Here is a 12,162-nt window from a genome sequence, read left to right as displayed (position 1 = left end):
GCGAGTGAAAGAGCTACCATGAATACATTAGAGTGTAACCTAGGCAACGAGAGCCTAAAATGTCCATAAGAGAGCAGCTGCTTGGTTGCAAAGCTTTAGGGAACGTTCCCTGAAGGCTCCTTAGAGTTCCCTTAGAGATCCTACAGACACAACCTTCAGGGAACAGTCGGAAATGCAACATTTAGGGAGCCTTTAGGGAACGTTCCCTCAAGGTTGCTGTTGCTGCCTTCAGGGAACGTTTGCCACCAGGTGGCGATGAAAGACTTCCTACCCGATAGAACCTCTGACCTCTGTATACCTGCTGGGTTTATCTGCCCAGTCGCTTGTTTCTGGTCACACTGAATAAAAACGTAAAGTTTATTTCAGCTCCGTCATGCTGTGTTTCAAAAACCTGAGGTGTGACACTGCGTGCTCAGGTCCAATGACTCCAATGAGCCTGAAAATGAGGCGCTCCTCCGAGTCACATCACAGAGCTGCACATCAAGGTTTCACAGCAGGGCATCAGTGACCAGCGAGTGATGTCACGGCCACTGCGTCTGTCTTTGACTGTGAGACGAGGTCGCCAACATCAACTCATTCTGTGTTTTTCACAACAATATTTTACCAGCTTGAACACATTGTTTCTTTTGCTGTTGTTGGAAATGTGAATGCACTGTAACATAAACTGATGCTTTCTCCGTCTCTCGTCATCACATATTACGCTGTGAGTACATTTAGCTGGATTAACTGGATTAATCAAACCAGTTTGTCTGCATGGCTGAAGACGCCAAAACTACAAAGCCAAAGTCATGAGGCTCTGCAGCCCCAACTCCTGTTTTACAGCTGCAGGGGGAATTGAAACCATTTTCATCCAGCCGCCCACATAAAAAATAATAACTATTAATGGCAGAGCAAACATTAACTGCAACACATTATGATGTGTAATAAATACTGATGTCTTTTTTGAGCTGAGGGATGTAATTATACATATTCTGTGTCGCTAAAATTAGTTTAATTGGACTTTTTGTGTAAGCCTCTAAAAAGGGAAAACACTCAGCCTTTTAATTGCACTGCTAATCAATCAAATTACTTCATTTCCACAGAGAAAACGTGGAAAATGAGCCCGGAGAAGGAGCTCCTCTAATCCCCGGAGAGACTCCGAGCAGCTGTGTGTGTCTGGGTTGGATTTTCAGACTGAAGGTGAGTCATTAGGTAAAGATCTGTTTGTCTCCGCGCTGAGGCCAATTGGCTGAAAACAGCAACAGTAAAACACCCCCGAGCGTCCGTCTTTGTGAAAACACCTGTACGACCGCAGAGGCGGGCGCAGGCGGCTAATGAGCTTGCAGCCCTTTAAACAAATAAAAAAACAACAGCAGCAGCGAGCTGAGCCTGCGTCGTCCACGCCGCGTGAATCTAATCTGTAAAAGAGTTCGACTCGACACCAAAGCTCATTCCTTTCAAACGAAGACACGGCTCTGAATACATGTTTCTTTAATCACCCAAAGACAGCAGCCCCTCCACCTTGTTTTTAAACGTCACAGACGGGAAACATCCAGAAAATCAGAACAGGAAGTGAAGGTTCAACGCGTCAGCGTCAACCAGCAGGACGATTAGCAACAAGTGAGAATCAGGGATTTATATACCTAATCTGTATACAGTGATATAATCATATATATGATTATACATATAGATGGATTAGGATCAATCAGCTCTGTGCTCATACATCAAGGTACTTTTTGCACAACACACAGTGATTGTTGCACTTTTCTGTTGCACTGTTGTGTCTTTCTGATCATTATTAGCGATCAGAGCACACGGTCATCCCCTCGGACATGTGCAGGTACAGTTTAGTGACCGTCGCGACAGACTTATAACACGAGGTCCCGAGGGTCCCTGGGGTCGGTGGGAGGGCATCGCGTTTCAAACCTGCGGCTCGGAGACGCCCAGAGGTCCTGAAGGACTCATCCAAGAGAAAATGAGAAGTAGTTTCAACTCATGATGGTTTAATTCACTGGAAATGATCTCAGTCAGAGAGCGTATAATGAGGACTAATTCAGATAATGGGTTTCACTCCGCTCTGCCAACTTTATCTGCCCACATGGAGAGGAGTGATGAAGAGCGCATCGCAGAGAGCAGAAATGAACCTCTGAAAATATTTTCCACGTTCAGAAAACAAAAAATGTCCATATTTGGAGGTTAGAGGTGCTGTCACAGACCTTCCCTTTTTAATTCTTCATTCATTTAAAATACGTGGCTGGGTTAACGTTAGGCATCATAACTGCTGGGTTAAATTATTAACAGGGAGTTTTTCCTTCCCACTCTTGCCAAGTGCTCACAGGTTGTCTGATTGTCGGGTCGTTTGCACACTTTTGTACAGCACTGGGTGCCAGCTGTAGTGATTTTTTTTTGGGTCCACTGGTAAGTCCCAGTTCCACGATTGTTTTATTGTAACTTTAGGACACTGTAAACTACAACACTACATTTCTTTTTCCTAATATTTTACTCTTTATTTTTTCCAACCTGCCTCGGTGTGCATCCTTGAATCTGTGCGGCCTCTTTTATTTGCTTTTATCTATTTTTCTTAAATATATATTTCCTGGGGGTGAAATTCCCATAGGTGGCGTTGTCATTTTATTATTTTTTGTGTAACCCCGCCAACCACTTGGTCACATACTTGGTCACATACACATTACCTTACACTACTAATACTTTATAAAGTTGAACTGAACTGAGTTACGTTTGCAAAAACATCTTTTAGATGTTTTCTTTCATGGTTGCCATGGTGACCAATGGTCAATGGTCAATGGTAACTTTATTGTCCCTAACAGGAAATTGATTTGCAGTATGTCCGTACAAACAAACAAACAGACAACCAACACATCACATACACTCACCAAAATAATATAATATAAGCCTGATAAAACAACCTAGATTTTTCATCAAAGAAGCGCAATGTGCAATGGCAACAACACTTATGGTTTAGTGTTATTAACTATGAACGTCTCCCAGCTTCCTCAGGGCATGAAACATACTTCCTTTCCTTTTCCTTTATTTATGTATTCATGCTCACTACCACCAAAATTTAATGTCTGATAATCAGCTTTGTGACTATTTCACCGCAAAGATGCTTTGTGTCTCCATGTTCAGCAATTTTCCTCCCAGCTGGAAAAACCTCCAAGGCGAAGCATCCTGATCCACTCAGCAACACAAAGGAGGCTCTCCTCCAGATGTCTGCGCCCCCCCACGGACAGAAGCTATGGCAGATGCAGCCCTGTTGTTCTCTCACGACCCGGCGCTCCGGCCCAAACGTGAGTGTAGGAACGTCGATCGACTGGAAAATCATCAGCCTCACCACAAGGGTGCGCCCCATCCTCCACTGGCTCATCACTCCGAGCCCTGGCGTCCAACAGGAAGCGATTCGTCAGTCGCTTGGTGCTTTGTCGACATTTCATGCTCTTGGTTCCCTTGGTAACAATCTAATTAATTTACCTCCCTGTCATATGACAACCAACTGCATCCTCCCAGTACAGATCGCTAATTTCTGCGGTCGTTGCTTGAAGTTGCTCAGTGTGGTCGACTTCCTGTGGTCCCGCCTTGCTGTGAATCACTTCCTGTGACAGCGATTGTTAAGACTCTCAGCCCAGCTGCTGTGTTTTGTATTTTAATGGCGTTAAAGCTGCAGCTCAGTTGTCCTCATTATTTCTGTAGATGTGTTGATTGACTCCCAGTGTCCTCTCGCCGACTCGTGCTTCATATCTTCAGAACAACACACCCAGAACATCTCCGGGCTCGTCCTCTGAAAAACACTTGGACAACACCTGGATCGCAGAGGCTCACCTGCTGTGTGATCATGTGACCCGTCTCGCGGTCACACACTGATTTCCATCATTACGGAGATCCCACAGGTACGATCAGGGAAAAGTCTAATTAACAGCTGTTCATTAATGATCAGACTGCACTGCAGGTGCACTGTGAAGTCCGCAAGCTCGAATCGGCCACACATGGTCTGATAACAGCGACCTGCAGGTTACTCAAACTCAGGTCATCCCGTCCCACAGATCCTGGATGTCCTAACTGCGCTGTTTGTTTCTCACCATCTGTTTTTTGTTTTTTTAATTACGGGACACCGTCCAGGTAATGAGCCGCCAGGTGTGGTGTAGACTGTGAACCACATGTGTAGCCTCCACGATCTTAACACGGCGACCTTTCACCTTTTACTGTTCAAACTGAACTTACTGCCACGCTGCACTTTGTTTCTGTTGATTTGGTTGGACGTGCACTTTGAGAGGACGGGTGGAGACAGATCGATAGAGCCTGGGTTTGTTTTGTTTTCACACCTGTGGAGCTGTTACTTTACATTTCCACACTCGCTCCTGATATAATCAGAACATTTGGAGAAGCCTTTGAATTTGCTTCCTCCAAAACGAGGTCTGCAGTACACTGCAGGATGTGGAGAACACCGAGTTTGCAGTTGCCTGTTTTCAAAAGAAATTGGCAGGCAATTTATTTTAGGGAGACTGAATGAGGTGGAGCTGAATCTAAATGAACTGCAGCGAAATGTGAGACACGGCAAAACCCCCGGGGGCTCCGAAGGAGTCAAAAACCAATCAGCTGACAGCCTGGGTTGTTACTCGAGGCCTTGGACTTCCCGTCCGAGGAAGACCAAACGCATGCTTGTAGCTTTGTGTGCGTAAAATGTGATAAATGATCTTTTTGTCTTGAATCTTTGGATCCAGCGGTGAGTTTCTGCAGTACTTTGGGTCGTGGTTGTAGTAGCAGAAGGTTTTGTTGTTTGTGAGCACCAGCCAATCAGAGGAAAGTTGGCTTAGAGAGGGAGGAGCTTAAACAGCTAGGTTCAGACAAAGGAGGAAGTGAGGGGTAAATATTTGGGGTTTGAGGAGGGCCTGCTCTGATGAGCCTTTCATGTTTCTATTTTATATCTCAGATTTTATTTTCCCTTCATCTGGGAACTTTTAGCTAATTTTAATATTTTGCTGAAAATAAACTCATCAATTAAAACGGCTCTCATTAGCATCAACATGTGAAAACAGCCCTGCAGGGAAATGTTTAACCGCCTCCTCCTGAGGAGCTTCTCATAGAGCTTGATGATGTCGGAGGGGAATCCAAAGAGCCTCTCCTCTATAAATGTTTTGAATCCACTTCACAGCAAATATCACTTAAAGACAGAGACACACTCTCTCAGCTTCCTCGCTCAGCTCCTCATCATGCAGATTATGCTTCCTTCTCAGCTCTCTGGGTTCTGATGAATAAAGACGAGGAGCCCTGACAGCTTAGAGAGAGTCAGCACTCTGCAGCGTCCCCGACTTCAAGAAACACACTGGTCTAAACACAGAAACGGGGTTAATTAGAGCATTAATTCCTCCGACCTCTCCTGTTATCAGCGTTTCAGAGCATGACTCACATTCGACTCAACACGCTGGATTTATTCAGGAAGGTCGAGCTCTGGAGACTTATTCCCCATGACAACCGTCTCGTCAGGACGGGAACAGCCGAAGTCGTCTTTCAGAGATCCGATGCACCGACAGCTCTAACTAATAATGCTGTGCAACCAGTAACAGCAGAAATGAGGTGTAATCTGGGCTTAAACTGGGATTTCTCACTGGTGGGACTATTTCTTTAGCAGAAAGTAGATCCACTGGATACTGCTTTTGTCTGTTGAGACTGTGGATTGAACCTGTCTCAGTGCTTTGACTGCTGGGATACGCTCCATAACAACAAATCCTTTCTGTAGGTTTGACCTCTGAACTACACCCACTCTGAGTCTGTTTCTGTTTTTGCTCCTGGGTCTTTTATTTTGAAAACTGATATGATTCTCTCTGCTGTTCCTGTGGTTGACTTCCTGCCCTGCTCACCTGCTCTACGGTCGTGTCCAAATTCATGGGCTGCATCCTCCTGAGGACCCGGCCTTCGGGGTCTACGTGGGCCGGGTCCTCAGAAGGTCGGGTAGGCCGGAAGTGAGCGGCTGTGAAATGGGACGGTCGAGCCTTCAGATTTGCGTCACCGCTGTCTCGGTGGAGTTTAATAAACTTTTGCAAATATGTGATGTCTTGATAAACAGAGCAGATATTTGAAGTTTACACAGCGACATTCTCACCAGAAAATATTTTAAAAGTTTATTTTGTGACCCAGAAAGATTAATAAGAGTAATATTAAAACTAAGCAGCTGGAATTGGCTGGGCCGCGCTATGAATTCTGAGATATGGTGGGCCACGAAGAACACACCCAACCCATCCTTCAAATTCGGGGAAAAGGAGGATGCATTTGGAGGAGTCTACGAATTAGGGCAGCCTTCGTTGCGTCGCCGTGACGTAATCGGCCTCAGGAGGAAGCAGCCCATGAACTTGGACATCTATGTAGCTTCAGACGGTGAAACTGGATGTGTCATGAGTTTGTGTGATCAGGTCCACTCATCAAAGCCAGAACACAACACACTGTGCACAGTGTCATTTCAGTTTCCACTGAAACAGGCCCCGCCCCCCCCAGAGGGCCTAAAGCTGGGATCAAAGAACTGATTGATTTACGCTGTACTCACCCAGAGCATTAAAGCATTACACATACTCTCAGCTGAGTTTTGCAGAGAGGTCCAGTTTGTGTAAAAATCATCGCCAAACAAGTCCGTTTGATTAAGCTCACCACAGAAGGACCAGTTTCTGCTGAGCGAGCGTCAGTGTAAGGTCCTAATGAGTGTTCAGCAGCACCACAGGACGCCAACAAGGAACTCCAGAGATCAAACCCTCCCTGTCAGAGCACAGGCATCTGCAGCCACGCGTTTAGAAAACATCATATAAATACTTCAAAAAGGCAGGAGCGCTCGTTTTAGACAGACAGCACAGCCGGATGATGCTCAGTGATAATTCATTACTGCACGCCTCCCACTGCTGTACAAGAATGAAGAGTTTGCACAGCACAGCGTGTTTAGCATTAGTACTTTGGTCATGTGATCACCTCACAAAGCTGATGACTGTGGTGATCACATGACTTTGAGTCTGCTGTGAGACCTGCACTTCAAACTGGGCAGATGGAAAGTTGAAGCTTTACCTCTCGTAAGTAGCAGGAAATTCCTCTCAGGGCTTCACCCATGGCAGTCGGAGAGGGAAGCTGAGGGCGAGACGAGAATAGAGCAGAGAGAGGAAACCGTGAGGATGACTTTTGATGCTTCATCGTATCATAGACTGTATATAGCAGATGGAAGTCTGTATCAGGCTGTAAACGTGTTTCTTTCTGCTGTAACGTTTGAACATGGGAGTCTATGGGGACTGACTCACTGCTGGAGCCTGCTGGACGTTAGTGGAACTGCAGCAGATTCTTTCTCTTTGTAAAACCTGTTTAACCCTTTAAGACCTACCATAGAACCAAGTCCGCCAGAGCTTATATTATATTTTTACATGCTGTGGAGCCATTTTTGGGAGCATTTCAAGTTGCTATACATCAATACAACCATTATAGCCCAGATTTTAATAATATGTATTCATTAAGTGCATAGTAATTACATAAATTGCAAAAAAGTGCAATAAACTACAAAAAAATTGAAAATCGTTTTTGCTTTTTTAACATATATTTGTAGTTAGAGAAATTTAAGAGGCTTATCCCTCAAAACTGTAAATACAAAAAAGTTGCACAAAATAGTTTCCCACCACAGGAAATTTATTTTGAGTGTCTTCATAGTTTTATTTTTGAAATACACCAATTTTCATACACTGCAGGAAAAACGAAAATAAATATTATACTGCAAATTTGCAAAAAAGCAGCATATGCATCAAAATAAACTATTTCCAGCAGTGCAATATGAGTCCTAAGCATCCCAGAAACGACACAGAAAGTCATAAAGTCAAAGATAACTTTTAAAAAGACCAGTATAGGCCCTGAGGCCCTGATGGTAAAAAAGACTACATTTCCGCGAAAATGACGTCACTTCCGGTTTCGGGCAGGTAATGGCGGAAATGCAAAAGTTCGCGCTGACGTCTATTCCAACGTAGGAAGTGTTATGAACAGCTGATCGGATCGGCAAAGCGTGTTTCTGGAATATTATGTTTTAGTTCCTGCAAGCGCTTTTTATGCTATTTTTGCAAAGCTTTGTGTGGAAGGAAACTGTGACCGAGGACAAGCTGATGGCATCAGATGTAAGTACAACTCCTCCGGTTTCATATGCAAAAAAAATTTTTGTGCTAGCTTACGTGGTTGCAGAGCTACCGGGATTTAAAAATAGTTACGCAAAATAGAGCGTGTCCGCTCCGACCGGCTCTAAAGGGTTAAAGTCTGGATTCCATCTTTACAGTGAATCACATGAAGGTGCACTAGGACCGTAACCTCCTCGTCACAAGGAGACGTCATTCGTTGCCTGGTGATTTTATTGCATTACGCTGAATTTTTTCACGTTGGGTGACCAATTGCACAAATTCCATGTTTATGTTGCAGTCAGTCTGCTGATGACAGCAACTTGTCACCAACATCTCTTTAAATCCTCTGGTTGTGACCAAGGTAGCTGAGCATCTGTGTCGTCCTGCAGTTACGTTGCCATCAGTGTTTGTGTATGTAGATGGCAACAGATTTGCGATGTCTCCCAGTTTATCACCGTTAATCGCCGTGTTATCACAGAGTGTATGTGACTGTGGACCTGATCCCACTCAGCTGCACACTGACTCAGTCTGCAGGACCTGATTGGAAGTGACCACAGACGGGGTCTCCATCTTCAGATCAAACACTTAAAGCTCTACAAGTTCATCATCATGCTGCAGTTTTTGTTAGTGTGACTGCAACACAAACGTCAACCGAGGAACAATTTTTGAAAATAAACCCAACGGGATCCAAAATTCTTGACAGTTTCTGAAAGTCACAAAATTTTATCTTTTTATAGCTTTTAGGAAACGTGTAATAACATTTTCATTATTAAAGTCTTTTTCCAGCGTGTGCGCGTGCGTGTGTCCTACCGGTGGTGGATGCTCCAGGCAGGTGTGGAAATGTTTCGTCTGGTTGGGTTTCACGCGCTTCAGAGGGACTCGGGACTCCCCGATTAACTCATTATGAGTCAACTTGTCCTCGTCACACACGGACAACCTGAACAAGGAGAGGAAGCAAAGGAGTCAGGAGGGGAGGGAAGGAGAGGAAAGAGGAAAAAGTAGAAAAAAACAAAGAACTACTGTTGAAATGAAATAAACAGGAGAGGAGTGTGAAAGAGCACCAGAGGCAGGAAAGGAACCAGGACATAGCAGAGGAAACAAACAAAATGAATTTAGGAGACAGGAGATGAAACTGCAGATGTATTAGGAATATAGTAAAGATTGCATGAAACAGTAGAGCAGACAGGAAAGGGATCAGAAAACAAATGAAGGAAAGGAAGCAGGAAACAAATCAGAAGGAAAAGGAAAAATGAATGGGATAAGGAAACAGCAAAGGAAACAAGAGAGGACAAAAGAGATGAAACAGAGGAGGAAACAGGAGAGGGAATGGCAAAGGAGACTAGTGAGGAAACAGGGGAAGAAGCAGAAGAGGAAATAGGAATGGAAACACAGAAAGGGATAGGACAGTGATAAGGAATCAGGAAACTAAGACCAGAGAAGGAACAGAAATGTGTAAGAAGACGAAAGACCTGGCAAGGAGGTGAAAATGGGAAAGGAGACAGGAAACGAAAGAGGAAACAGCAAAGCAATTGGGAAACAGAAGAAATAGAACAAGAAAAAAGACTGAAAACAGAAGAGGAAATAAGAAAGGAGAGGAGGAGATTACAAAGGAATCAAAGGAGGAAGCTGAAAAGAAACATGAGAGGAACAGGAAACAGGAGGAATAAAATAAGGAAGTACATAAAGGTCTGAAGCTCAAAACAACCTTTTTTTCTCAATGAGAACTTTTAAACACAAGCTCACAAAGTACTTCACAGACACAGGAAACACACAGATGCACCTCTAAGAAACCGACGACATAACCGAGTTCAAGATGAACCTCCGCCCGCACGCCGAAACAAAAACAGCTTTATTCTTCTTTTGCTTTTCAGACTGAGATTAATGATCATCTTTAGAGCGTTTCAGTTTCCGCCGCGTGGCCGTGTTTGCATCTCATACTTTATTCAGTGGGAGAAATCTGGACACGAGCAGGAGGCAGAGGGAGAGTCGACCTCCTCGGGCTCAACGTTAGACTGGAACTAGTTCAGAATATCATTATTCCCGCGCTTCCTCTGGGATTTCTGACAGTGATTCACGCTTCTCCTCACGCCCTGATGCATAACAAATTTCCCACGTGTGGGACTAATAAAGGTTATCTTATCTTATCTTATCTTATCTTATAACCTCCGTCAGCCGCAGGCGTAGGAGAGGAAACCCTCCTCCTCTTCCTCCTCCCGCTGCTGCTGACAAGCACTTAACAGCTCTGAAAAAGGTCGCGAGTGTGATCGCGATCAAACTGCAGAAGCTGCCAGTGAAAAAGCAAAATGTCAGATCAAACGAAGCTGCCGACTCCCGACACGCTCCTCCTCATCCAGCCATCAAACACGGCACCTCCACAGCCTGTCGGGTGGTGTCGAGGCTGAGCGTCAGCAGGCCTTCGTCCAGTTCATTTACATTTAGCACACAGTGAGGGAAAGATGCCGGCTCTAACATCGAGCCCTGCTGAGGTTAGTTCATACCAGACAAGAAAGGAAACAGGAAACAAGAGGAAGTAATGAAGGAAAGAGCAGGAGATGGGAGAGGATACAGAGGCAGAAATAGCAGAGGAAACACTATAGGAAACAGGAAATGGGATAAGCAAACATGAAAAAGAAAAGGACATTGGGAAGGAAATGGGAGAGGAAACATAACAAAAAAAGAGAAATAATCAGGAAGCAAATGGAAATGAGACTGGAGAGGAAAGAAAGGGGAAAACACTGAAACAGGAAGTGACAGGGGAAATGATAAGTAGACAGTAGCCTAAATGATGCGAATCAGACAGTGAATGAAACATCATCAGGGGAGACATCAAAGAAAAAAACGATGGAGAAAGATGAGGAGACGTGGAAACGACCAGAGAGGAAGAGGACACAGGAGAAGAGAAACTGGAGCGACAGCAAAGGCGACAGGAAACACAGGAGAGAAAAGTAAAATAAGGAAGTGAGAAGAGAAGAAATGGAACAGCAGAGGACAAAGAGAGGCAGAGAGGAGTAGGAATACAAGAGGGAACGAGACAGGATGGAAAACAGAGGGAACGAGAGGTTTAAGGAAATGTAAGAGGAAACATGAGAGGAGACAGGAGAGCAGTGTTGGTTTGTGCTGAGACCAGAGGCAGGAACGGCTTCATCCGCCCTGCTGGAGTTTCACCTGTTTACATCTTCTTGTTCTGACAGTGTGTAAACACACACATGCACACACACACACACATGCACACACACACACACACACACATAAACACACACACACACACACACACACACACATAAACACACACACGCACATAAACACACACACACACACATAAACACACACACACACATAAACACACACACAGACACATAAACATACACACACACACACACACATAAACACACACACGCACATCAACACACACACACACACACATAAACACACACACGCACACAGACACACACATGCACATAAACACACACACAGACACATAAACACACACACACGCACATAAACACACACACGCACACAGACACACACATGCACATAAACACACACACACACACGCACATAAACACACACACACATAAACACACACACACACGCACACAGACACACACATGCACATAAACACACACACACACGCACACACGCGCACACACGTTTCTGCTTTTCATCAAACTGCATCAGATCAAACGTCGTGTTGGAGACGGACGACAGACGGCGTCGGCACAGCTTCGGATTAAACCTTAATACAAACGGCATTTTAAATGTGGATGCAAACAATGTGGGAATGCTGACGGGAAAAATCGAGACAGCGAATGCTGTGAGCCGAGCGTGTCGCCAAGCTGCTGCCCACCAGATATATTTATAAAAACTGAAATTCACAGCGTGGAGCCCGTCGACACTGAGCCTGTGTGTTTGGGTGACTGACCTCTCCTTAGCAAGGCTTTTATTTTTATTTACAGCCTGAATCTGTCTGAGATTGCCAGCTTCTGGGGATCAAATCGGTTCAAAGGTCAGAAGCCTGCAGAGCTAATACTGAGAAATCGAGACA

The 12,162-nt window shown here is 44.7% G+C and overlaps 1 protein-coding gene across 1 annotated transcript in view; it reads right to left on the bottom strand.

The window, feature by feature from the left end:
• Nucleotides 1-12,162, bottom strand: part of doc2a (double C2-like domains, alpha) — a 70,372-nt gene that overhangs the window by 13,442 nt on the left and 44,768 nt on the right. Inside the window, exons 6-7 of the mRNA XM_085455181.1 lie at nucleotides 8,928-9,054; nucleotides 7,039-7,098 (exon numbers count right to left, since the gene is read on the bottom strand). Of these exons, the coding sequence (XP_085311307.1) occupies nucleotides 7,039-7,098; nucleotides 8,928-9,054 (187 nt within the window). The remainder of the gene's footprint in view (nucleotides 1-7,038; nucleotides 7,099-8,927; nucleotides 9,055-12,162) is intronic.

This window comes from Copadichromis virginalis, linkage group LG4, assembly GCF_057382275.1.
Source record: "Copadichromis virginalis isolate Kocher_CV1m ecotype Utaka linkage group LG4, C_Virginalis_male_GT1.1, whole genome shotgun sequence".
Taxonomy (NCBI): Eukaryota; Metazoa; Chordata; class Actinopteri; order Cichliformes; family Cichlidae; genus Copadichromis; species Copadichromis virginalis.
The sequence above is the reverse complement of the archived record's forward strand: the minus strand, read 5'-3'. Positions and strand labels throughout refer to the sequence as shown.